General features: G+C 40.4%; 2 protein-coding genes across 10 annotated transcripts in view; one reads left to right on the top strand and one right to left on the bottom strand.

The window, feature by feature from the left end:
- The window catches only part of PPFIBP1 (PPFIA binding protein 1), a 168,659-nt gene that overhangs the window by 82,200 nt on the left and 62,533 nt on the right, over positions 1-23,926 (bottom strand). The gene's annotated exons all lie outside the window — the stretch shown is intronic.
- Positions 15,875-17,266, top strand: C1H12orf71 (chromosome 1 C12orf71 homolog). Its single transcript, XM_046664032.1, has 2 exons — positions 15,875-16,408; positions 16,961-17,266. Exons 1-2 carry the CDS (start codon positions 15,875-15,877, stop codon positions 17,264-17,266), a joined length of 840 nt encoding a protein of 279 aa, XP_046519988.1.

A 23,926-nucleotide genomic window follows, 5' to 3' on the forward strand; every position in this document is an offset into this window, starting at 1 on the left:
CAAATCGTATATCTGACAAGGGGTTAATCTCCAAAATATATAAAGAACTCATACAACGCAACAGCAAAAAAACAAACAACTTGATCAAAAAACGGGCAGAGGAGATGAACAGACCTTTTTCCAAAGAAGATAAACAGATGGCCAACAGGCACATGAAAAGATGTTCAACATCCCTAATTATTAGGGAAATGCAGATCAAAACTACAATGAGATATCACCTTACACCTGTTAGAATGGCTATAATTACCAAGACAAAAAACAACAAATGTTGGAGAGACTGTGGAGAAAAAGGAACCCTCATACACTGCTGGTGGGAATGCAAACTGGTACAGACACTATGGAAAACAGTATGGAGATTTATCAAAAAGTTAAAAATAGAAATACCATATGACCCAGCTGACCCAGCTATCCCACTACTCACTATTTATCCAAAGAACTTGAAATCAACAATTCAAAGAGACTTAACACACCCCTATGCAGCGTTATTCACAATAGCCAAGATGTGGAAGCAACCCAAGTGCCCAATGACTGACTGATGAAGGGATAAAGAAGATGTGGTATATGTATACAGTGGAATACTATTCAGCCATAAAAAAAGACAAAATCATCCTATTCATAACAACATGGATGGACCTTGAGGGCATTATGTTAAGTGAAATAAGCCAGACAGAGAAAGACAACACTATATGATTTCACTCATATGTGGAAGATAAACAAATACATGGACAAAGAGAACAGATTAGTGGCTACCATAAGGTGCGGAAGGGGGGTGGGCATAAGGGGTAAAGGGGCACATATATATGGTAACTGACAATAATAATGTACAACTGAAATTTCACAATGTTCTAAACTATTATGACCTCAATTTAAAAAAATTTCCTTGTGCTTCAAAATTACAGTCAATATCTAAGCAAAGTCCTTCCCCAGGTGATGTCATGCTCCCTTTTGGATCTCAGACTATCTCTCTCAAGGTGCCTGGACACCCAGTTTCATCACCACTAATCTGAATCCTACCCACATCCTTGAGCCAACTGTCGGTGGCATGGCCCACCTGCTCTGAGCTCCTTCACTTCACACTGGCTGTACTACTTGTATCGTAAGCTATGTTAGCGTATTCGCAACAGGGATCCTGCCTTTATTTGAATTCATCATAGTGTCTAATATAGAGAGAAAACCTAATAAAAGACTAACTGGTCATTCTAGATCAGTGTTTCTCAAGGTGGAGGCTTCCAGCAAGTATATGTTGAGAGGGGAGATCCTAGGCCCCATTTCTGGTTTATTGAACTAGAAATTTCTGGGGCAGGGATCTGCATGTTCAATGTACACTGAAATCTGATCACCCCCGTTGTAGGTAAAATTCATTTTGAAAACTACCGACCTCTATTCACTGTTTCTTGAGCACAGAACACTGAACTCAGCCCTGAACCCAGGTGAAATAAAATGAGAAGAACTTATCTTATTCCTAACCTGTGGTCCACTCCTTAAATGTATTCCACAGATTGTGAAGTTTTAAAACAAGGACATCACACTCCGTGCTCTACAAATATTGTGGGGTAATTTCCCCTCAGTGTGTCTTCCTCACGCTACACTTAAGAATTGATTTTTCAGCTCTAATGAATTTTATCTCTTTATTTTCAGCCCAGGTATCTGGGCTTTAAGACTATTTAGAAGATATCCTTTCCATCTAAATTTTTCGTAGGCTTATTCATTTGTAAATTGTCAATGTTTACATTAGCTTCAACAAAATTTAAACACGAAACTTTAGATGTAAAAACAAACAGCAAAATAGCTGCCAAATGGCAAATGACATTATTTATAACTAGTGACACATTGTTCCACAGCCAAAAATATTTCTTGGCTTTAGTTAGGAAAGTTAAACTTACTCCCCTACAACCAACCGCCCCACAACCTCCTGCTAGCAAGTAGGTGCATGAGGTACACCCCTCCCCACACACCCCCCAAAAATGCCTACAGACAGACAGATCCACTGTAAAATAGTTACTACAACGCATGTTATGTAAGAAACAGAAGGAAGTCCAGAGACAAGCGATTTTTAATACCACTGCAAGAGAAGTAGTTATGAAACAGGAGAGAAATGACAAGCTCTTTCCCAGAATTAGCACTGGGTCTTTCTCAAAACAATCTGGGCTCATCTTTATCTTGCCAAACACATGCAAATCCTTTTTTTTTAACTGCACTCTCTAATTAAATTTTCACCAGTCCTTTCTAAACTAAACCGTGTAATGGAAAAACAGACACACACATCTGAAGTTCATGAAAATTACTAGCCTTGGGTGATTCTAATTTATGCTCTTAACTTTTACTTCTTAAAAATTGCCAAATTCCATTTCTGAGATCCATTTTAACGGGATAATTTTAATAGATGTTCAGGAAGGGAACCTATACTGACTCATTCTGACTAGCAGAAAAACGTGTTCTTTTAATGGCGGTATTATTTACATATGGTAAAAGTCACCCCTTTTAGGTATAAATTCGAGGAGTTTTGATAGATGTACACAGTCATGTAGCCACCACCAAAACAGTGTCGAGCTGTGTTGCCCAGTAGAGTTGCCACACGTGGCCACCAGGCTCTTGAAATGTGGCTAGTCCAAAATCAGATGTGTTATAAGTACAAAATCCACATCAGACTTCAAAGACTTGGCTTAAAGGAAAACGCAGAAGACATTATTAATATTTTATATTAATTATATGGTGAAATTTTAATATTCTGTATATACTGGGTTAAATGTAATAAAATTAATTTTACCTGTTCTTTTTCCTTTTTTAATGTACCTACTGGAAAATTAAAAATAAAAACTTACTGGTTTGCATTTGTGGCTCAAATTACATTTTGACTGGACAGAGCTGGTATAAATTATTTCGAACCCCTCTAATCCCTCTACAGCAGATACCATCTTGCCACCCCTAGCTCCTGGCAACCAGTGATCTGATTTCCACCCCTAAAGTTTTGCTTTGTGGCAGGCTTTTAAAAATATTTCCTCTTTTTGTCTTGTATCTTCTAATTTCCCATAATCATCTTGTATTGTTTTTACAATTTAAAGAAAAGCTATTTTTAACTTCAAAGGATGTGAAAAAGCTTGGCCTGATCATTTCCTATAGTTTTCATTAATCAATGTCATTTTGATTAACCAGTTCCTAGGCTGGTAGGCCACTACAAATGCATTCTGGGTAACAAGCTGTCTTCCAAAAGGAGATGTGCACAAGCGGTTCATAATTGAATGGAGACCACTGTGCAGACATACAACAGCATCCATTCACAGATGCTGCGGGAGATCTGAGCCTGAGGTGGGGAACCTCCTGTAGCTTAATTTTATTTAGCCTCAGGGAAGTGGAGAGAAAGCTTTATCTGTGCTAAGAAAAGGTTGGACAAAAATGTAAAGCACTGAATTGGTAAATGATTTAAAGGTAGTGGGGGAGGGAGCAGGGACAGGAGGATGTGGCCCCCCGGCAGTGTCTACTGGTGGGAGCCCTGCAATGGCTGATGACAAAGGCCCAAGAGATGCAGAGAGACATCCAACCTGCATCTCACCCTAGACTTCATCCTAGGCTCACCTGTTTCCATCCTGCTTTCCTTCTAGTTCCCTTCTAATTAAACTGAATTATTTTTTATGATAGACATTCACATTTCCTGCTCCTATTCACATTCATTCCTCATTCTTCAGATACTGTATACCATCTTTCTGATTTTCCAGAATATAAGATAAACACTGTAGACCATTTCTTATCTGTATTTTCTCCCATTGGGTTAGTTTGGAAGCTGCCTGCCAGTCGGTCTGCCTCTGAACTCCTGGGGTAGTTCTGGATAATCAACCTTGAACAGATCTCCTTAGATTTCTACCCTTCACTCCCACCTCCACCCCTTTCCTTTGCAGTCCCCTAGAGAATTGGAACAAAGGTCTTTGCATTTTGAGCATTTTACTACTAGTCCTTTAAGGAAAGGTAGTAAAATGCCAACTAGGCTTTTTGGTCTGCGGTTTCTTGTTTCCTCTGAGATAACTGAAAGCACCTGGGGAGTCTACATCCTCCCCATCCTTCCCCCAAAAGATTTCTTGTGGAAAATTCTTTCCACCAAAGAGATCGTCTACCCAATTTAGAATGGTACCAAAGGGAGAATAAGTGTTGGTCTCAAACAATTTATATCTGCTTAGCCCCAAAAAGATCCCTTCTGGACATTTCCACCTCAACGGGAGAACACACTAGAAATGAAAAAGTCCCCAGCGTGGTTCCCAAGTGACACAATGGGAAAGGATGCTAACTCTGGTGGTTCCCCATGACCTCCAGAATCTCAGAAGGGTTCACTGATCAGGCACCCTGCTGGTGGATGCAGACATCTTCTAGAGCAACACAGAACCATTTTTGCCTTGTGGAGGCTCCAGTCCAATGGGAGAGACAGTCAGATAAACAGATAAACACAAGTATGATTATTAAATTTAAACATGATTTTGATACCAAATCAAGGTTGGAGATGAGTATATATTTGAAATTTTAAAATAAAATATTTTATTATTATGCCAATGGAAGAGGAAGAAGTTTTGGTTTCCTCAATTATAGAATGAAAATACAGGCACATCTCCGAGATACTGTGGGTTTGGTTCCAAACAACCTCAATAAAGCAAATATCCCAATGAAGCGAGCCACACAAATTTTTTGGTTTCCTAGTGCATGTAAAAGTTATGTTTGCACTATACTGTAGACTATTAAGTGTGCAATAGCATTATGTCTAAAAAACAATGTACATACTTTAATTTAAAAAATACTTTATTGCTAAAAAATACTAACCATCATCTGAGCCTTGAGCAAGTCATAATCTTTTTGTTGGTGGAGAGTCTTGCCTCCATGTTGATGGCTGCTGACTGATCAGGGTGGTGGTTGCTGAAGGCCGGGGTGGCTGTGGCAATTTCTTAAAACAAGACAACAATGAAGTTTGCTGCATCAATTGACTCTTCCTTCCATGAACAATTTCTCTGTAGTATGTAAAGTGATTGATAGCATTTTAACCACAGTAGAACTTCTTTCAAAACTGGAATCAATTTTCTCAAACCCTGCAATGCTTTATCAACTAAGTTTATGGAATATTCTAAGTCTTTTGCTGTCATTTCAACAATCTTCACAGCATCTTCACCAGGAGTACATTCCATCTCAAGAAACCACTGTCTTTACACATCCATAAGAAGTAACTCTTCATCTGTTAGTTTTCTCATGAGATCGCAGCAATTCAGTCACATCTTCAGGCTCCACTTCTAATTCTAGCTCTCTTGCTATTTCCACCACATCTGCAGTTACTTCCTTCACTGAAGTCTTAAACCCCTCAAAGTCATCCATGAGGGTTAGAATCAACTTCTTGCAAACTTGTGTTAACGTTGATATTTAGACCTCTTCCCAAGAATCACGAATGCACTGACATCTAGAATACTGAATTCTTTCCAGAAGGTTTTCAATTTACTTTGCCCAGACCCATCAGAGGAATCACTCTCTACGGCAGCGATAGCCTTACGAAACGTATTTCTTAGACAATAAGACTTGAAAGTTGAAATTACTCCTTGATCCATGGGCTACAGAATGGATGTTGTGTTAGCAGGCATGAAAATAACATTAATCTCACTGTACATTAGAGCTCTTGGGTGACCAGGTGCATTGTCAACGAGCAGTAATATTTTGAAAGGAACCTTTCTTTCTGAGCAGTAAGTCTCAACAGTGGGCTCAAAATATTCAGTAAACCGTGTTGTAAACAGATGTGCTGTCATCCAGGCTTTGATGTTCCATTTACAGAGCATAGGCAGAGTAGATTTAGCATAATTCTTAAGGGCCCTTGGATTTTCAGAATGGTAAATGAGCATTGGCTTCAACTTAAAGTCTCCAGCTACATTAGCCCCTAACAAGAGAGTCAGCCTGTCCTTTGAAGCTTTGAAGCCAGGCATTGACTTCTCCTCTCTGTCTATGAAAGTCCTAGAAGGCATCTTCTTCCAATAGAAGGCTGTTTCATCTACATTGAAAATCTGTTGTTTAGTGTGGCCCCCTTCATGAACTATCTGAGCTAGATCTTCTGGATAACTTGCTGCAGCTTCTACATCAGCACCTGCTGCTTCATCTTGCACTTTTATGTTATGGAGATGGCTTCTTTCCTTAAACCTCATGAACCAACTTCTGCTAGGTTCAAACTTTTCTTCTGCAGCTTCCTCACCTCTATCAGCCTTCACAGAATGGCAGAGAGTTAGGACCTTGCTCTGGATTAGGTTTTGGCTTAAGGGAATGTTGTGGCTGGTTTGATCTTCTATCCAGACCAATAAAACTTCCCCACATCAGTAATAAGGCTGTTTCGCTTTCTTATCATTTGTGTGTTCACTGGAGTAGCACTTTTAATTTCCTTAAGAACTCTGCATTCACAACTTCGCTAACTGGCATAAGAGGCCTCACTTTCAGCCTACCTTGGCCTTCAACATTCCTTCCTTGCTAAGCTTAACCATTTCTAGCTTTTGATTTAAAGTGAGAGATGTGTGGCTCTTCCTTTCACTTGAAAATTTAGAGACCGTTGGAGGATTATTAAGTGGCCTAATTTCAACATTGTTGTGTCTCATGGAATAGGGAGGCCCAAGAAGAGGGAGAGAGAGAGGAGAATTGCGGGTCAGTGGAGCAGTCAGAACACACACAACATTTGATTAAGTCTGCCATCTTATATGAGCACAGTTCATGGCACATGAGCACAGTTCATGATGTTACTATTATAATGGCAACATCAAAGATCACTGGTCACAGATCACCATAACAAAAATAACAATAAAGAAGTTTAAAACATTGCGAGAATTACCAAAATGTAGCACAGAAACATGAAGTGAGCAAAGGCTGTTGGAAAAATGGTGCCGACAGACTTGCTCAATGCAGGGTTGTCACAAACCTTCAATTTGTAAAAAAAAAAAAAAAAAAAAAGTAATACTTGAGAAGCACAATAAAATGAGGCATGCTTGTAAACCATCTGCCAAGCATCCCACATATATAAGCTGTAATCATTACAAAAACTCTGCAAGGAAGACCTTATTATCTCTATTTCAGAGACGAAGCAAAGCCAGGTTAAAAATGGGTTTGCTGCTGCTAGAAGTGGCCTAGAACTTGACAGGCTCTCAAGTGGTAGGCACACAGTTGTTAAATTAATAAAAAATTGGGGGCCGGCCCAGTGGCGCAGTGGTTAAGTGTGCAGATTCTGCTTCAGCAGCCTGGGGTTCACTAGTTCAGATCCCAGATGTGGACATGGCACCTCTTGGCAAGTCGTGCTGTGGTAGGCATCCCATATATAAAGTGGAGGAAGATGGGCATGGATGTTAGCTCAGGGCCAGTCTTCCTCAGCAAAAAGAGGAGGATTGGCAGCAGATGTTGGCTCAGGGCTAATCTTCCTCAAAAAAATAAAAATAAAAAATTTGACAAATACAGGAAGCATTCTAACAGAAAACCAGGAGAAGACCATAGGTTCCCTGTATTTGGTGTTGCACAAGGCACTATCAGTCTTGGCCTGAAGTAGGTATGAGTCTTGACCTTAATAAAAAATATAAGGGCCAGCCCCAGTGGCCTAGTGGTTAAGTTCAGCACGCTCCACTTCAGCAGCCTGGGTTCAATTCAGGCACGGACCTATGCCACTCTTCAGTGGCCATGCTGTGGCGGTGGCCCACATACAAAACAGAGGAAGATTGGCAACAGATGTTAGCTCAGGGCAAATTTTCCTCAGCAAAAAAAAGAAAGAAAACAAGAAAAGCTATACACTTACACGTTTGGCAACTGTATAAATGATTTGCATTTAGTTCTCACTTAAATAAAGGAAGAACTGCCTCCATCATGCAATAGACTGGCCACAGGAACTTGGGGAATTCAATCAAGCTGAAAATGAGATGAACACCTGCAACGCCTACTGGAAAGGATTGTTGTAAAGACTGAATGAGACAACTATACAAAGGCTGTTATACTGCCTGCAATTTTTCAAAATACTTCAGCATGGGCAGTTGTGACACAAAAGTGATAATTATCTTTAACCTGTACTCTGGGGCAGTTACCATTTGAATGACTAACCAAAAGCTCATGTAAACAGAAAATCAAGTGAACTACATTTCTCTCTGATGAACACCAGACGGTTGTTATTTAGCGTCATGGCTGCTGCAAATGATTTTTCATTGATCAAATGATGTTCTTGATGTGCTATAAGTATTGTACACATATGTCCACTCTTGGATAAATGGAATATAAGACTCTATCTAACCCAGCTGTCTACACCTAACCCAGCTGTCCACACCCTTCAAAAAGGTGCCCTCAGCTGAAGATTCCCACTAGTCTTGTTTCTTTGGAGGATTTTTTGTCACCTGACCCTGACAAGAAAGTTAGCTAAATCCTGATGCTAGAATGTTGTTCCATCTGCCTCTAATGAAACTTTCACTCAGAATGTTATCCAAATGCACAAAAGGACAGAGCATAGGGATCTTCTTGAGCAGCCCTGGCCAACAGAACTGTGCAATAAGGTAGCCACTACTTATAGGTAGTCACTGAGCACTTGAAATGTGATTAGTGTGACTGAAGAACCAAATTTCTTATTTCATTTTAATTGCCACATATGACTAGTGGCTACTCTGTTGGACAGCACAGGTCTGGAGCTTACAAAACAAGGCCGTATGATGTTTTTGTGCCTGCTTGCTATTGAATGCTTGTATGTGTGTCAGAATTCAGTCTGAGTTGCTTTCGTGGCAATACTGGGTGGTGAAGCTGCGGGAGAGGAAATCTATAGTTCTTATCCCTTCTACTGCTATTGTTGATTGACACATCAACCCCACATCAACCCACGGTGTATAAACAAATCAGCTGAGGCCAGTTCTCAGGAGCAGCAGCCTAGCGCTGGAGGGCCTCTGGACTTAGAGACAGATTTTGGGACTCTGAATGGCACAAATTAAGACTGGGATGAAAGTATACAACTCAGAGGGTTGTCATGAAAATTAAATGACCAAACACGTTTAAATGACCTGGTAGAGCCTAGGATAAGGCTGATAACATTTAACTTTGCTTACACTAAAACACTCTATTTTCACCACCACCCTCCTTTAATCAAATGGGGCTTTGATAAGGTTTTGTCTCTTTGGGAACCACCACACTAACAGAGCATAGGACACTGTACCCATCCTTTCCCTAATCCCAAAAATAAACACCATAAATATGTCAGCTAAGAATGTGATTTGGAAGAAGGATGCCCTTGTCACAATAATTCTTATAAAACAAAACAAGTTAAGGGATTAAGGAGACTTCCTCTTTTCTAAAGAGCATGACTTGTAGTCCATTTACGCTGGCTTTTTCCTCTCAATTTTTTTTATTGTGATAAAATACACATAATGTAAAATTTCCATTTGAACCAATTTTAAGTACACAGTTCAGTCGTATTAGGTAAATTCATATTTACATTAGTTTTTGTCTCCAAAGGTAAAACAATATATTAATATGTAAAATGATATTAAAACATGCATGAGATAAATAAACACCAAATTCAGAATGATCGTGAGAGAAGCGGGGAACAAAGGTGATGTGAGAAGGAATACAAGGAGGCTTGAGTTTTATCTAGAATGTTTTCTTTCTTTTCAAAAAAATAATGGATCGTATATGGCAAAATGTTAAGACTCAGCCAAACTGAGTTGTAAGTATATAGGTGTTTGCTACATCATTTACTGTACTTTTATGTTTTCTTTTAAAAAATTTTTCTTTTTGACCTCATTTTAGACTTTCACAGAAGTCTCACAGTATCCACATGACCTTCACCCCATTCTCCTTAATGTTAACATCTTACGCAACCACAGTACAGTCAATGCGTCACTTAACGATGGGGATACGTTCTGAGAAATGTGTTGTTAGGTAATTTCATCGTTCTGTGAGCATCATAGAGTGTACTGACACAAATCTAGGTGGTACAGCCTACTACACTCCTAGGCCATATGGTACTAATCTTAGGGGACCACCATCGTATATGTGGGCCGTCATTAACATGATACATCATTATGTGGCTCATGTCTGTGCAATGATCAAACCAGGAAATTAACTTTGGTATAACACTATTAACCAAAATAAAGAACATATTGCAATCTCGCCAGGTTTTCCACTCATGTCCGTTTTCTATTCTACGATCTACCTAGAATCCTGCAGTGACTTACTTGTTATTTCTCCTTACTCTTCTTTGGTCTGTGACAGTTTCTCAGTATTTTCTTGCCTTTTATGACCTTGACATTCATCAGTTATTTTGTTGAATGTCTCATAATTGGGGTTTGTCTGACACTGGCTCATTATTAGGCTGAGATTACGCATTATGGGCAAGACTACCACAGAAATGGTGTTGTGTTCTCTGAGCCTCGTATCACAGGGTCTGTGATATCTCTTTTTGTATTACTAAAATATTTCATAATTCCAAAAAATGAAAAACAAGTAGCTATATTAATCTGGGTTCTCCAGGGAAACAGAATTAATAGCAGATATATGAATGTGTATCTACATATATGCATATACACACGTATACACACTTATATAAATGAAAAAGAGGTTTATTATAAGGAATTGGGACATGCAGTTATGGAGCCTGAAAAGTCCCAAGATCTGCCCTCTGCAAGCTGGAGACTCAAGAGAGCCAACGGCATAGTTCCAGCCCAAGTCCAACAGCCTGAGAGCCAGGACAGCTGACGATATAAGTTCCAGTCTGAGTCTGAAGGCAGGAGAAGCCCAACGGCCCAGCTCAAAGACAGGCAGAGAGCAAATTCTTTCTTACTCAGCTTTTGGTTCTATTTAGGCCTTCAAAGGATTAGATGGTGCCCACCCACCTCAGGGAGGGCAATCTGCTTTACTCAGTCTACTGGTTCAAATGTTAATCTCACCTAAAAACACCCTCACAGACACACCCAGAAAATGTTAACCAAATATATGGGTACCCTGTGGCCCAGTCACCACATACAATTAACTATAACGGTAGCTTTACTTCTAGATCAGAAACTTCCTACTCTATACTTTAGGTGCCAAATCCCTTCAAGTCAAACGGGTTTTAGGAAGTGTGCCAATTTTTATAGTTACCAGTATTACTGGCTTCAGGCCTAAAACATTGTAAAGTCACGACACACTATCTATCATTTTTAAAACCTCAAGAGGCTTTTTTAGGGATGATTTTACTTGAAGAAAAAAGATAATGATGAGCCAGCTATACTATTTAAATAATATAACTGTGATCCAAGAAAGGCTAGACCAGCAAGTCAAAGTAAGGCCCTAAGAAAGAAACTGACACAAGTGGTATTGTTAATGAGAATCAAAAATCCTCTGATCCGTTATTATAGGTGAAAGCTAAGTGACCTTTTAGCATTGACTACACTCCTCAGCATGGCATCCTAAAGATGACGTGCGTTGTTGCTACTTCAATGATGCTTTAGAAAAAAATAAATATCTGAATGAATTAACAGACACATCAAACAACTAACAGAGATTATCCTTTTTTCTGGGAAAAAAGGTTAAGTTTCAGAGACTTTCACTACCTGAGTTGTATATTTAAAATGAAATATAGATATATAGAGAGAGGGGCAGAGAGAAAAACAGAGAGAAATGGTATGATATAAATAAATAAAATTTCAAGTTTTCTCTGAGCCTTCCCCCGTTTGAAGCTCTTTTATCTTCAAGATCACTCTAAACTTCAGCAGTTTAGGCTGGGAAGTCATTTTTTCCTACTTAAATGTTTATATTTAGTTCAAAGTGTTCCATTTCCACGGGTAACGGTACAACATACAGTTTTTCCCTCACCCTCACTCCAGCTGCATGGAAAGAAAGCTACTTACAAATTCTTTTCTAGGCTCCCAGTGTTCTGGTAGGCAGTCACAGAATTTTTATGAAAAGCCTGAGTAGAAGGATCCAGATCTCATTATGCCAAAGAAGAAACTGAATACTCACTTTAAGTCTCATTTTAGCCTGCCCCAAATGTGGAGGCCATTGTTTCAGACCAGTCCTACGTACCACATACACCACCTCTGGCATGTCCCTTAGAACACAGCCCCAGTAAAGGAGTTTCTCTCAAAGAGCCAGAATATGAGTTTGATTTTGGAGGGTCTTAATTCTCCCAGGAATCATCCAGGGATGACAAGAGACAAGAATGTGTACAGGGAAAGAATATGGGCTCTAGAGCCAGACTGCCTATGTCTGAATCCAGGTTCTAGGGTTTACGATCTGGGAATGTGGGCAAGTTACATAACTGTTCGTGTCTTGGTTCCTTCGTGTGTAAAACAGAGCAAACAATGATACTCAGCTGACTTGGTTGCTGCGAGGATTAAGCAAACACATGTGAAGGGCTTAGAACAGGACCTGGTATGTAGTCAGTGCTCAATAAATGCTAGGGAGTATTTTGCTCCTGACTTACACCCCCTGGGATTAATCTAGGCCCCCAATCACTCATGGGAGTTGTGGGCAGTCTGTGGCCACCTGACTGCCTCTGTTGGGTAGCAGAGATGATTTCTCCCCAGCTCCAAATCTGCCTACTTCTTACATCATCATCTAACTGCTGAAACAGACTCATCTAAAAGAATCTAATTTAACAGAACCTAGAAATTTAAACTGGTACTACAGCGAAGTCACAGCAAACTTCAAATGTAAACTTGTTAAATTAAAATAAAGACAGAAAAATATTTGGGCAAGATCTTAGGCAACCAATAGATTCCAAGGAGCTGAGATTCTTTTCAACCAGACCAGTGTTTCTTGGCTTTTTTCCTTTCCATGTGTGTGTGTTTAAAACCATGCCTCTTTTTTGATAAAAATAAACAACTTACAGTTTCTTTTAATGCTATTTAAAACAAAACTTTTTAAAAAGTGACCAAAAGCAAATCTAAGCAATGTTAACTTAAGAATATGCTTTTTTAAAGAATAAGAAGTCTATCCCTTCCTGAGAATCACTGAATTGGACCTAGAAACAGTAACCCAAAGCCCCACAGTTTAGACTAGACTAGAGGTTGCTATAACTACATTTGCCAGATGGTTTTGCTCATAGAAAAGGGTTCTTTTTGGTTTAGTCCATGCAACTGAGAGCCTTCCATCCTACAGGACCCACAATTGTCCCGAGAATCAGACATTTGGAACCAGACAATGAAAGATTTACTATCGCCACCTGCAAGTACCCACTAAGGACACTGTAGCAGTGAAAGCAAAGTGACCAGACTGCATCACTGAGGAGCTACAATCTGACCAATGCCCAGATAATTTCATGACGCCATTGGGAAGGGAAGGGTTAATGATAGTGGTTAAGAGAAGGGCAGCCTGGGAGGTGGGAGGGCTTGGCGAGCAGCAGGGATGCTGCCTCCAGTTCCAGAAGGACCAAGGCACTTCATGGTACTGAAGGGGCTATCAAGACAGATAATATTGGGAACAAGGACAGAGATCCAGTTAACAGAATTGGTGGGGAAAAAATGCAGACATAACTTCAGGAATAAGGCAGAAGCCTCTCAAAGAAGAAAATGGAAGCCCTCAACAATGCATTCTTCCCAATTTCTCCACATCCATCTTTACTGTTTTCCTTCTAATATCAGGGAATAACACACCCTTTTTATTACAACCAATCCTTCTGCCCATGCCATGGCTCCCAGCCTACTCTCTCCAAAAGCAGCAGCCCATCTCTTATACTTTGAAACTGTCTCCTGTACCGACTTCTTATCCCTTTTTTATTTGGGGGGTGTGTGCAGAAACTAACCTCAACTCTGCTTCCTCCTTCCACTTTCTCATTCAGACATTTCTAAAGAATAGTCTATATTTACTATTCCTACCCACTCTCCTCCCGTTCATTCCTCAATCCAGTGCAAACCTACTGATTGCATTCTCATGACAGCCAACCAATAACATTCATGCTGCCATGTCCATTGGAAGTTTTGTTTTGTTTTAACCATATCAAGTGCTTCAGTACATTTTGAATTACCCAGAAGAATGTCTAATAAATGAATACCACCATCCAGGTACAGGCTTACAGGGGAAAATCCAAGTTCCCTAATGGGGGTGGAAGGCCTTCCATGATCTCACTGACCCCGTCTACTTCATTGCGCTTGACCTCCCCACCCAAGTGGCTGTTTCTCACCTGGGTGTCCTTGTTGGTGCTGTCCCCTCTGCCTGGAAGGCCCTCTCCCCTAAGCCCTACCCACCTTTTTACTTCTTTAACTTCTACTCCCCTATAAATAAATACTCAGACCATAAGTAATCTCCCCCAGGAGGCCTTCCTGATACCCCCACCCCAATCCCTACCCTGGGCGCTCTCCTTTCATTCTCCCATGATATTATTTTGAAGTTCTGTTGTTGCACTTACCACTCCACCCTAAAACAGACTGTTTATATCCATCTCACCAAATAGGCTCAAAATTCCCTTAAGATAGGAACCATCTTAGACACCCACATGACAAGAGGGAAGTAACCACCATCACATTTGTCCTTCTGCCCTCAAGAAGGATCCTCTTCAGCCTGGCATGGTATGTATAAAATGTCTTGGAAGCAAGGGGATAGCTCCTGCAGATTTCTCTCCGTTTTCCACATTTCTGACTATAACTTGGGTCCTTGTGTTGCCATAGTAACCAACAGTCCCAGAACACAGACTTCTGGCAGTTGGACTTTTAGTCACTGAGACTCGGGATCTGAAGGATTTTTAACGTCCCCAATTTATGGTTCAGGAGTTGGTAGCACCTCTTTCATGTGGGCGGCCACCAGAGCAGGGCATGAGAGAGTCTGCAACGTGTGTGTGTGTGAGCATGTGTGTGTGCATTTTCCTACCCTCACTTACTTACTGGGACATCACAGAAAAAGATGGACTAAAAAGTGCCAACAGATGGTGGGAGGATGTGCATCTAAATGGCTGTAACCTTTCTGGGAAGCGATTTGGGATCAACTATCAGGAGCCTTTAAAATATTTGTGATCTTCGATCCATTAAACCCACATTTACAAACGTAAAGAAAGACCGAGATTTACTAAGGGGGTTTACTGTATATTTATTTATTAAAATAACCACCTAATGGTCATTAATAAGGAAGCGGTTTAAAATGACAGAATAGCCATATATTTGTTTATAATATGTAGGCTGTATCATAAAATATAATAATCTCAATTTCAACAACTGATGTGACATCCACATCCAGTACATATGTGTATGTGCATATGTATATGTACAAATATATGTGTGTACATACGTGGACATACAAAGAAAAGATAAGGAAATTCACCAAAATGTTTTTATGATGGTTATCATTACCTCTGGAGAGTGGGATCACAGGCATATTTAATTTCATCTGTATACTTTTCTATATTTTTCAAATTTTATACAATGATTATTTTGTTTTATAATACAAGTTCTTTCAACTATAGTAAAACAGATGATGAGAGGTATCAGAAGGAGCTGCTTAGAGAGGATTGTTATACAAAGAAACAAATTTTTTAAGGGAGAGGGTTGCCTCTTTTGCCTTTCATTGAAAATGCAAAAATAGGATGGCCTTTGGACTGCCCTGGTGGTGTAGTGGTTAAGTTTGTGCACTCCACTTCAGTGGCCTGGGGTTCGCAGGTTCAGATCCCAGGCACAGACCTAGCAGCGCTCATCAAGCCATGCTGTGGTGGTGTCCCACATATAAAATAGAGGGAGACTGGCACAGACGTTAACTCAGGACCAATCTTCCTCACCAAAAGAAAAAAAAATTAGGATGGACTTCTGTAGGAATAGGATGGTTCCAAATAGAAAATGGAATGAATAATATTATGGCTTAAGTACCATGATTCCTTTCTTCTCCCCAATCCCACCTATTTTTTCTTTCTTTTGAAGATTGCTGAGATAAGGGAGACCTGAGATTTGAGCCCTTGAAGTCCATGGCTCACTCATCCTCCAGCAGCGACTGGACCGACACCAAGGACTGCAGCTCCGAATCAGACCTGAGCCTCTCAGTGGGCTACTTCCCCTGTGAGGACACATTCTCCCATGAGAACACAACCTCCTGCGAAGACATGTCTCCTGAGGGTCCTTCAATCCACTTCATCCCTCCTATCCAAGGGACATGGTGGACTGAAAGTAGAGGGAGACTCCTGGGGAGACGAGACCAAATTCAAGACAACCCGGGGCAGTTTTGCAAACTAAGCATAACCCTGGCCTGGGATGTTGATGTGGACTCTAATAATTCAGACTCCGTAGCTAATTGGGACCTAAATGGAGACAACCAGTGGACAGACAAGTACCCCAAAGAGAAGAAACAACCAACTCTCAGCAAACTGGACAGTCTGGTGCAAAAGCTTGAGAAATTTCTAGAAAATCAGAAAGATGATGAAGATGATGACTCTGTGTTCCCTGAATCTGCTCAGGAGGAAGATTTCCAGCTGTCCAGCAGCTTCTCTCCAGATATAGCTCAGGCCAGTCATCAAGAACATACTTGTCAAGATTTGCCCAAGTTTGACCCACCAGAAAATGAAGATGTCATCCAGTTTCCAGAGATTCCTCCAAGGCGTCACGAACACGAACCTGCTGAGGTGAGTAAACAGATGCTTCACAGGCAAGCAAGGGACAGGTCTGGTTAGGCGGGAGCCAGGTTGGAACACATAGCAGGTGTGTACCTTCTATGACACACAACCGGGCACCCTGGGTGTCTGACATGACCAGGAGTGGGAGAGGCTAACAGTAAGGAAGGAGGTCAGGGTAGAGTTGAAGGAGAAATTCCAAGAAGCACTGAGGAAGAGAAGAGGGTAGAAAAGTAAAGAAAAGGCTAAGAATTATGACTCTTTCCTCCCAATATATATATTGTTTATTTGTTTATTTATGAGTTTAAGTATTAATGAGTACTGAAACTCTGCATTTATTGTTGGGTTATTTCTGGTAAAAAGATTTGAGTTCCATACATAGGTAAATATTGACCCCCACTGCTGTCAGGTTATGGGTGTCTAACTCGTCATCCATTCTCTTGGCAGATACTAAGCCAGACAACTGGCAGCCAAAGGGCAAGCACTGTAGAGACCTCCTCAACCTCCTCAGGCCAGCCAGAAGAGGAGGACACTCATTCCGGCACACAAGCCCCCTCCTGTCTGAACTTCAGGTGGGTCTTCCGCTGGCTAAGGCAGCAAGTCCTCTCCTCACTTTTGGGAAGACGGCGTCCTGAGAAGGCCACCAAGAGCCCCCATCAGCTGGTTCAAAAGAAAAGACCCTCTCATAGAGGCAAGAGAATCCAACCTCAAGAATCCCTCGAATTAGGATCCCCTGTATCACCAGATTTTTAAACTTTTTGATAGCCCCTGTTCTACAATTCCCACGAGTTAATTTTTTTCCAATAAACAAAACACATATTCTTGTTATCCATGTCTTCCTCTTCCTGCTCACCATCTTGACCCAGGCTGAAAGTTTGCATGTTGTCTAGAAGACCAAAATGTATTCTCAGGGAATTTTAAGTAGTATTATCCTTCCTAACCTGAAGGTTCTCTTTCTCTCCTCTGTCTTCTTCTCATTGTTTTTCACCCTATTTCCTTTATTTTATGTATTTTAACCTGTTTTATCATTAACCCAAATCCCCATTTTCAGAAAGTAGCAGTACAACCTATCAGATTGCCAAGGTGGCAATATGGTTCTGGTTGAACTTCCAGGGCTCGAGCAGTGGCAGCGGGTAACAAATCAGTCAGGAAGCTAATTCAATGGGTACTGTTTCAGTTCAGACGGTGGGTCTGATGTTCCTAGGGGACCTGACTGGTTCTAGCATGTGTTGCCTTGGGTAGAATAAGCGGCCCACTAAGGAGCAATGTGAGCACTGGGAAGGCTACTTAACCAGTCGAAGGCTAACTTTCCTCTTTTGTAAGATGGGGAAGATAATATATAACGATAGGGTTGCTGTGAGAATTAATGAGATAACACAAGCACTTGATGATATTATTATTGTTCTTGTTGCTACTATTCATCCTCTCCAGAAGCCTTGACCCAAGGGCCATCTAAGAGTGACAGTTTACGAGTCAATTCTCATTGAAATATTTCCCTCACAGAAGCAATATTTACCAAAAGTTATGGGTTTCAGCAGCTCTTGACTCAATTAAGTCCTCTCCCAGCCCACTCCCCGCTGTGCCCTCTGAAATTCCTTTGTAACTGTCATTCCACTTTCCTCTAAATGTCTACTTCTTTGAGGAAGGCTGTATTCACTTTTCTGTCCCTGACCTGTCCCTGTTATTGTTATCAACTCACCTCTCCCACCCTCCTTATTCACCTACAGGTACTCAAGAGCCCTCCGTCTTCAGCCTTTGCTCCCAAACTATATGACCTGCAGAGATCATGTGCTAAAGCACAGGATTCTTTAGTCTCAAATTCCTTCCTTTCCTCAACTTCAATTCCTTTGCCCCCTTCCTTCCTCTCCTTCTTCCTTCCTTCTACAAATATTTAGTACAAAGCAGTGCCAGATACTTTTCCAGCTCACCAAAAAAACAAACTCGACTTTGGGCTCTGGTGGCTTATTACTTAAGCGATAAAGCCAGGTAAACATATGACTATAAAGAGTAGTGGATGATAATGGTCTGTACAAGGTACATATTGGGTACTGAAGAACAATCAGTTCAACAAGGGGGGGTTGAATTTAAAAGCTTTTGTATATGAAGTTGCTTGAGTTACAAATGTGGTTAGTCTAAGGTGGAGGACATTAAGTTCCTGGGTAAATTGGTGTGGAGTTATAGTGTATGATCTTGGCTGGTTATATGTGAGAGACAGTGCCCAGGGAAAGACAGTAAAATGGGAGGGAAGAAACCAAAGAATAGGGCTCTTCCAGCCATATATGCTCATGGTCATGCCCTGAGTCTCCTCTCAGCCAGACTCTTACTTATCCACCTCTCTGAGAACATCTTCGCATTCGACTAGCTCACTTGGAAGCCTTCCTCCACCTTCACTTGCTCTTTGACTTCACCAAGACTCTGAGTCCTGTTACGGCACCTGTTCCACAACCTTCATTTACTTCCTTCCAGATCCAACCTGTGCACCTCCTTCCTAAACTGCAGCATATCCACCACATCTAGCAGCATTCACAACGCCCTGCCCTTTTCTTCTCCCAGATCTTCTTTGAATCTACAGTCACCAAATTCCCCAGCAGGACACTCTTGCTTCTCATAAGGGCCAACACACAAAACACAGGGATTACTTTCTCCATTCCCTGGAGAATTTACCCCATTGCCTTCTCAAGTGCTCCCCTACTGCCTGGGGAACTCGTCCTTAAAGACCCCACTCTAGGGTTACTATGAGGCCAAGATTGACCCATCAGGGTAAAGCTGACCATGCCCTTTCTTAAGCTGTCTCCCAGCCCCCATCTTGCTACCCTCACACCATGACTTGTACTTTTCAGCTCTCTTTATATGACTCTTTTACCTATAGGCTCTGATCTCTTGAGGGCAAGCACCAGATCTTAGTTTCTCTTTACTGCAAGATCCTAACACACTGTCTGGTACAGAGTGGTCTCTCTCTGTCTCTATATAAATTTTTTTGAAAAAGAAGATCAGCCCTGAGCTAACATCTGCCACCAATCCTCCTCTTTTTGCTGAAGAAGACTGGCCCGGAGCTAACCTCTGTGCTCATCCTCCTCTATTTTATATGTGAGATGCCTGCCACAGCATGGCTTGATGAGGCATGTGTAGGTCTACACCTGTGATCCAAACCGGAGAACCCCGGGCCGTTGAGGTGGAACGTGCGCACTTAACCACTACGCTACCAGGATGGCCCCTTTATATAATTTTTTTAATGCTTTGAATATATTGTATTTCGCTGAACTTTTTCCTATATAACTTTTTAAAAAGTGAAATACAACAACTTAGAGTTGTTATTCTTTAAATCAAAACTGGCCAGCACAGTTAAGAGCAGGAAAGGTGGCAGGGGGTAGGAAGAAGAGAAAACGATAATCTGTAAAAGGTCAAGTGAGGTGGCGACCCACAGACGGAGAAACCTAAGACCAGAGGAATTTAGCAACTAATCTGAAAATTTAATTCAACAAATATACATGGAGACTTATTGTTGCTTTAGACTAGATGCTATGATATGACTAAAAGAACGATGACATCTTCTATCATCATGGTGGTTGTATCCAGAGTTTTGTTGTTGTTTTAATTCTTTCTCTAATAATTAAGTCAAGCTCCAAAAAAAAGTCAACCAAAATGAACTACTTTAAGAGATTGCCCACAATGAATAAAACGCCCTGTTCACTAGTAAGATTTCTGACACATTTGTGTTTATTTTTCAGCAGTGATTAAACCTGCTTAACAGGTATGAACTTACCTCTAAGATTCAAGCAAGGTATGTTATAAGCCTTTGCAATAAATATTTGTAAAGAGTATTTGTATTTCTTTGTACAGAATTAGAATTCTAAATATTCTTTGGGGTTGTCACACTACATCTCAGAAAGTGAGTCAAAGTGTTTAAAGATAGGAACTATTTCAGTACCCCCTCATTCACCGCAGTGTCAAATATGCTATGACACTATTAGCTGCCTGCCAAACTATGACAAGTTCTCTGTTTTGTGTCATATACATGGGGTTAGGACTGAAGGAAGACCCCTACACAACAAAAGGGCTGAGAGCAAACTGGAAGTGGTCATTAAAAAACACTAGCTTTGGGGTCGGCCTGGTGGCATAGTGGTTGAGTTCACGTGCTCCGCTTTGGCAGCCCGGGATTCACAGGTTTGGATCCCGGGAACAGACCTACACACCACTCATCAATCCATGCTGAGGTGGCATCACACATACAAAACAGAGGAAGACTGGTACAGATATTAGCTCAGGGGTTAATCTTCCTCACCAAAGCCTCCCCTCCTCCCCCCACCAAATCCACTAGCTTTGAGCCAGCCCTGATGGCCTAGTGATTAAAGTTCAGTGCACTCTGCTTCAGTGGCCCGGGTTCAGTTCCTGGGCATGGAACCACACCACTCATCTATCGATAGCCATGCCATGGCGGCAGCTCACAGAGAAGAACTAGAAGGACTTACCACTAGAATGTACAACTACGTACTAGGGCTTTCGGGAGAAAAAAAAAAAAAGAGGAAGATTGGCAACAGATATTAGCTCAGAGTGAATCTTTCCTAGCAAAAAAAAGACACTAGCTTTGCTGTAACCTCAAGACTCTAGCAGATTATTGCACTTGCCAGGCACATGTTAGTCTAATTAACCAGTAAGTTTTGGGATCCATTGTCTCAAGACTCAAAACTAAAATCATTCCTTCAAGTAAATTGCTCAACCTTGAAACTCAAAAAGCTCAGCTTGATTGAATTAGCAAGGTATTGCCTTAAACATTCCTATTCTAGAATCTATAACGATGCCGTAACATAAACCAGCATGTAGTGTGAGAAATTATCAAGCAAACGTACGGAGCATTCAGCTCTCTCCAAACACAGAATCGGGACAGGCTAATGTAAATTTTATAGACCACCCCATGCCATGCCAATTTCTTACTCAGCAGGACCCAAGGAAAGGAAAAACCGTGTGATCAAAGCATACCAGCAAAACAGGGGCAAATTATTTTTCCAGACTTAAACAATATCATGTGAAAATTCACGGCTCAAGAGGATGCATGGGTCCAGGTTTACCTGGTTGCAAAAACAGTGTCCAAAATCCTCTCACAAAAACAATGAAAAGAAAAATGAAGCAAATTATCAATAAATTCATAGAGAGTGCCCATAAGGTTCTTACCCCAATTATTTAAGAACAATTTTGTTTAGGTAGGAGGGATCGTTAAGTGCCTCAAAAATAAGTCTTTTCATTATGAACTGCAAGTGGGAGAACTGATATTGTATGCAGGGTACTCTCTAATTCCAAGATGGATGGGTGGGTTTTAGATTGCAGTGCCTAGAGTGAAGGTTTTCCTGCTACCCCCTAATACCACAACAAAGAGAACAACACTGCTTTCAAAAGTGAAATAAGATGCTCATCAGATAACACTGAGGTGCTGAGTGAGTCAGGCATGAGCAGGGTAGGTACAAAAGCCTTAGGATAAATTCCCAAAAGGATTATAAGCCTGGATCAAGAAATCCCCTTACTAAACAATTTCTGTTTACTATCCCACCTTGCAGAGGAATTCCATGGCTTTGCTGCCCATTCGATTTCAATCTAACATGTTTTATAAAGAACTATTTCTGAGGCACTTTCAAATGGGAGGGCAAACATCAAGTATCTTTTTAGGTTGTGACTGCTGAATAAAAATTCATCTCATTATTATTGAATTCTCTTAGTCTAGAAGGAAATCAGAATGGCAGTTTACTTTGTTTTTCCTCACCTGCATTAATCAAGATATATTATTTTAGGTGCAAATCCCCAAAACTAAAAGATCTCTCTCTCTCTCGAACTTTCCTGCATACCCAACTCACAAAAGAAAAGAAAACACTCCAAACATTTTAAATATTAATGTATGTCTGGATAGCTGTTTTTGAGTTTCACTTTCATCAACTCCTCTGCCATCTGTCTTTGGGGCCTAGATTTTCCCCAAACAGCAATGGGATGAAAAGAATTTTTCTCCAGTAAAGAAACTTCGAAAATTCAGTTAGTACCATATTGCAACCACCAACATAGTAACTAATTTACATAAGGATCAAAAATAATTGCTAAAACCATCAGGTGAATGACTGACTGTTGGGGAACAGGATATGCATGCGGTCTCCAAGAATTACCCCACAGATTACATATTGGTTATCAAGAGGATTAGGTACCTTTACCATGGAGAGGTCTAATGAACACCAGCTTAATCAAGCAATTATACTCAGCCTAACCACCATCATGTACCTTCTCAAGAGACGAATGTAGTGTACTCTTGCTAGTAATGTTTAACTTGAATCTAATCATTAGGAAACCAACAGTCAGATGAACTAAGATTGAAAGACATACTTCTAGACAACTATCTTAAACTTTTCAAACATGTTAAAGTCATGAAATACAAAATAAGAAAAACCAAAAAGGCGGGGAGACAAGACAGTTCAGAAAAGAGACCAGGGAGACTTGGCAACCAACTGCTATTTATAATCCTTGATTGAATCTTTGATCAAATCTATAAAACCAAGATAAAAGGTATTTTTTAACAGTTGGAGAAATCTGAATATACAACTGTATATTAGATACTTCCAAATGGTCCAGGAAAAATAAATAAAGAGAAAATGAGAAAATAAAGTGGGAAAAATATTAAGAAAAACTGCAGTAAGGAGGGAATTCAGATCTCTGCTATTAAAACAAAGTATTACATTTGCTATACTTGTGTGATAGTAATATTGTAAAGATGTACATATTTAACTCATTAAAACTTTTACTCTAAACAAAACTTAGGTATTAAAGTGATTTCTCAAGTGATATAAGCTGGGCAATTCTTTAATCTGGATTCATTCATTCATGAATGGATCCCTTTGGATTCACCACTGGCTGCAAGGAATTTTTAGTCTCATGGGTTAACAAATATTCAACCCATAAGTCCCTCTGACCATAAAAAGACAAGCTGACCCAGTTGAAAGCAGATTAGCATCTAGGTATTTTTCAAAAACATTTCAGATTTCAGAAGTTTATTTAGCTTTTCTTGAACTTTAAAAGCATAATTTTTGCCCAGTGGAGAGCTAGGCTCTCTATGATCAAATTGTCACAAGTTCAGGGCCTGGATATCTCATGTTTCCCTTCAAAAGAACTTCTTGGACATCTTCTCCGTTTCTCACAAACTAGGAACAGCCTGCCACTTATAATACTAATAATTCCTGCAAATTGTTTTGACATTTCCTTTTATTTTGAGCGATGCTATATTGTTCTGCTTCTTCCAACCTAAGAAGCAGCATAAGCATAAAGTCACCAGACGATGCACTGAAATCCTGGAGGACTTTTGAGAGCAAGAGAGGGTGCTACTATAGTCTTTATTAACCTTTTTTGGTGCAACCTCTTATATGATGAAAGCTATGGATTTTCTCT

The sequence above is a fragment of the Equus quagga genome, chromosome 1 (assembly GCF_021613505.1).
Source record: "Equus quagga isolate Etosha38 chromosome 1, UCLA_HA_Equagga_1.0, whole genome shotgun sequence".
Classification (NCBI taxonomy): domain Eukaryota; kingdom Metazoa; phylum Chordata; class Mammalia; order Perissodactyla; family Equidae; genus Equus; species Equus quagga.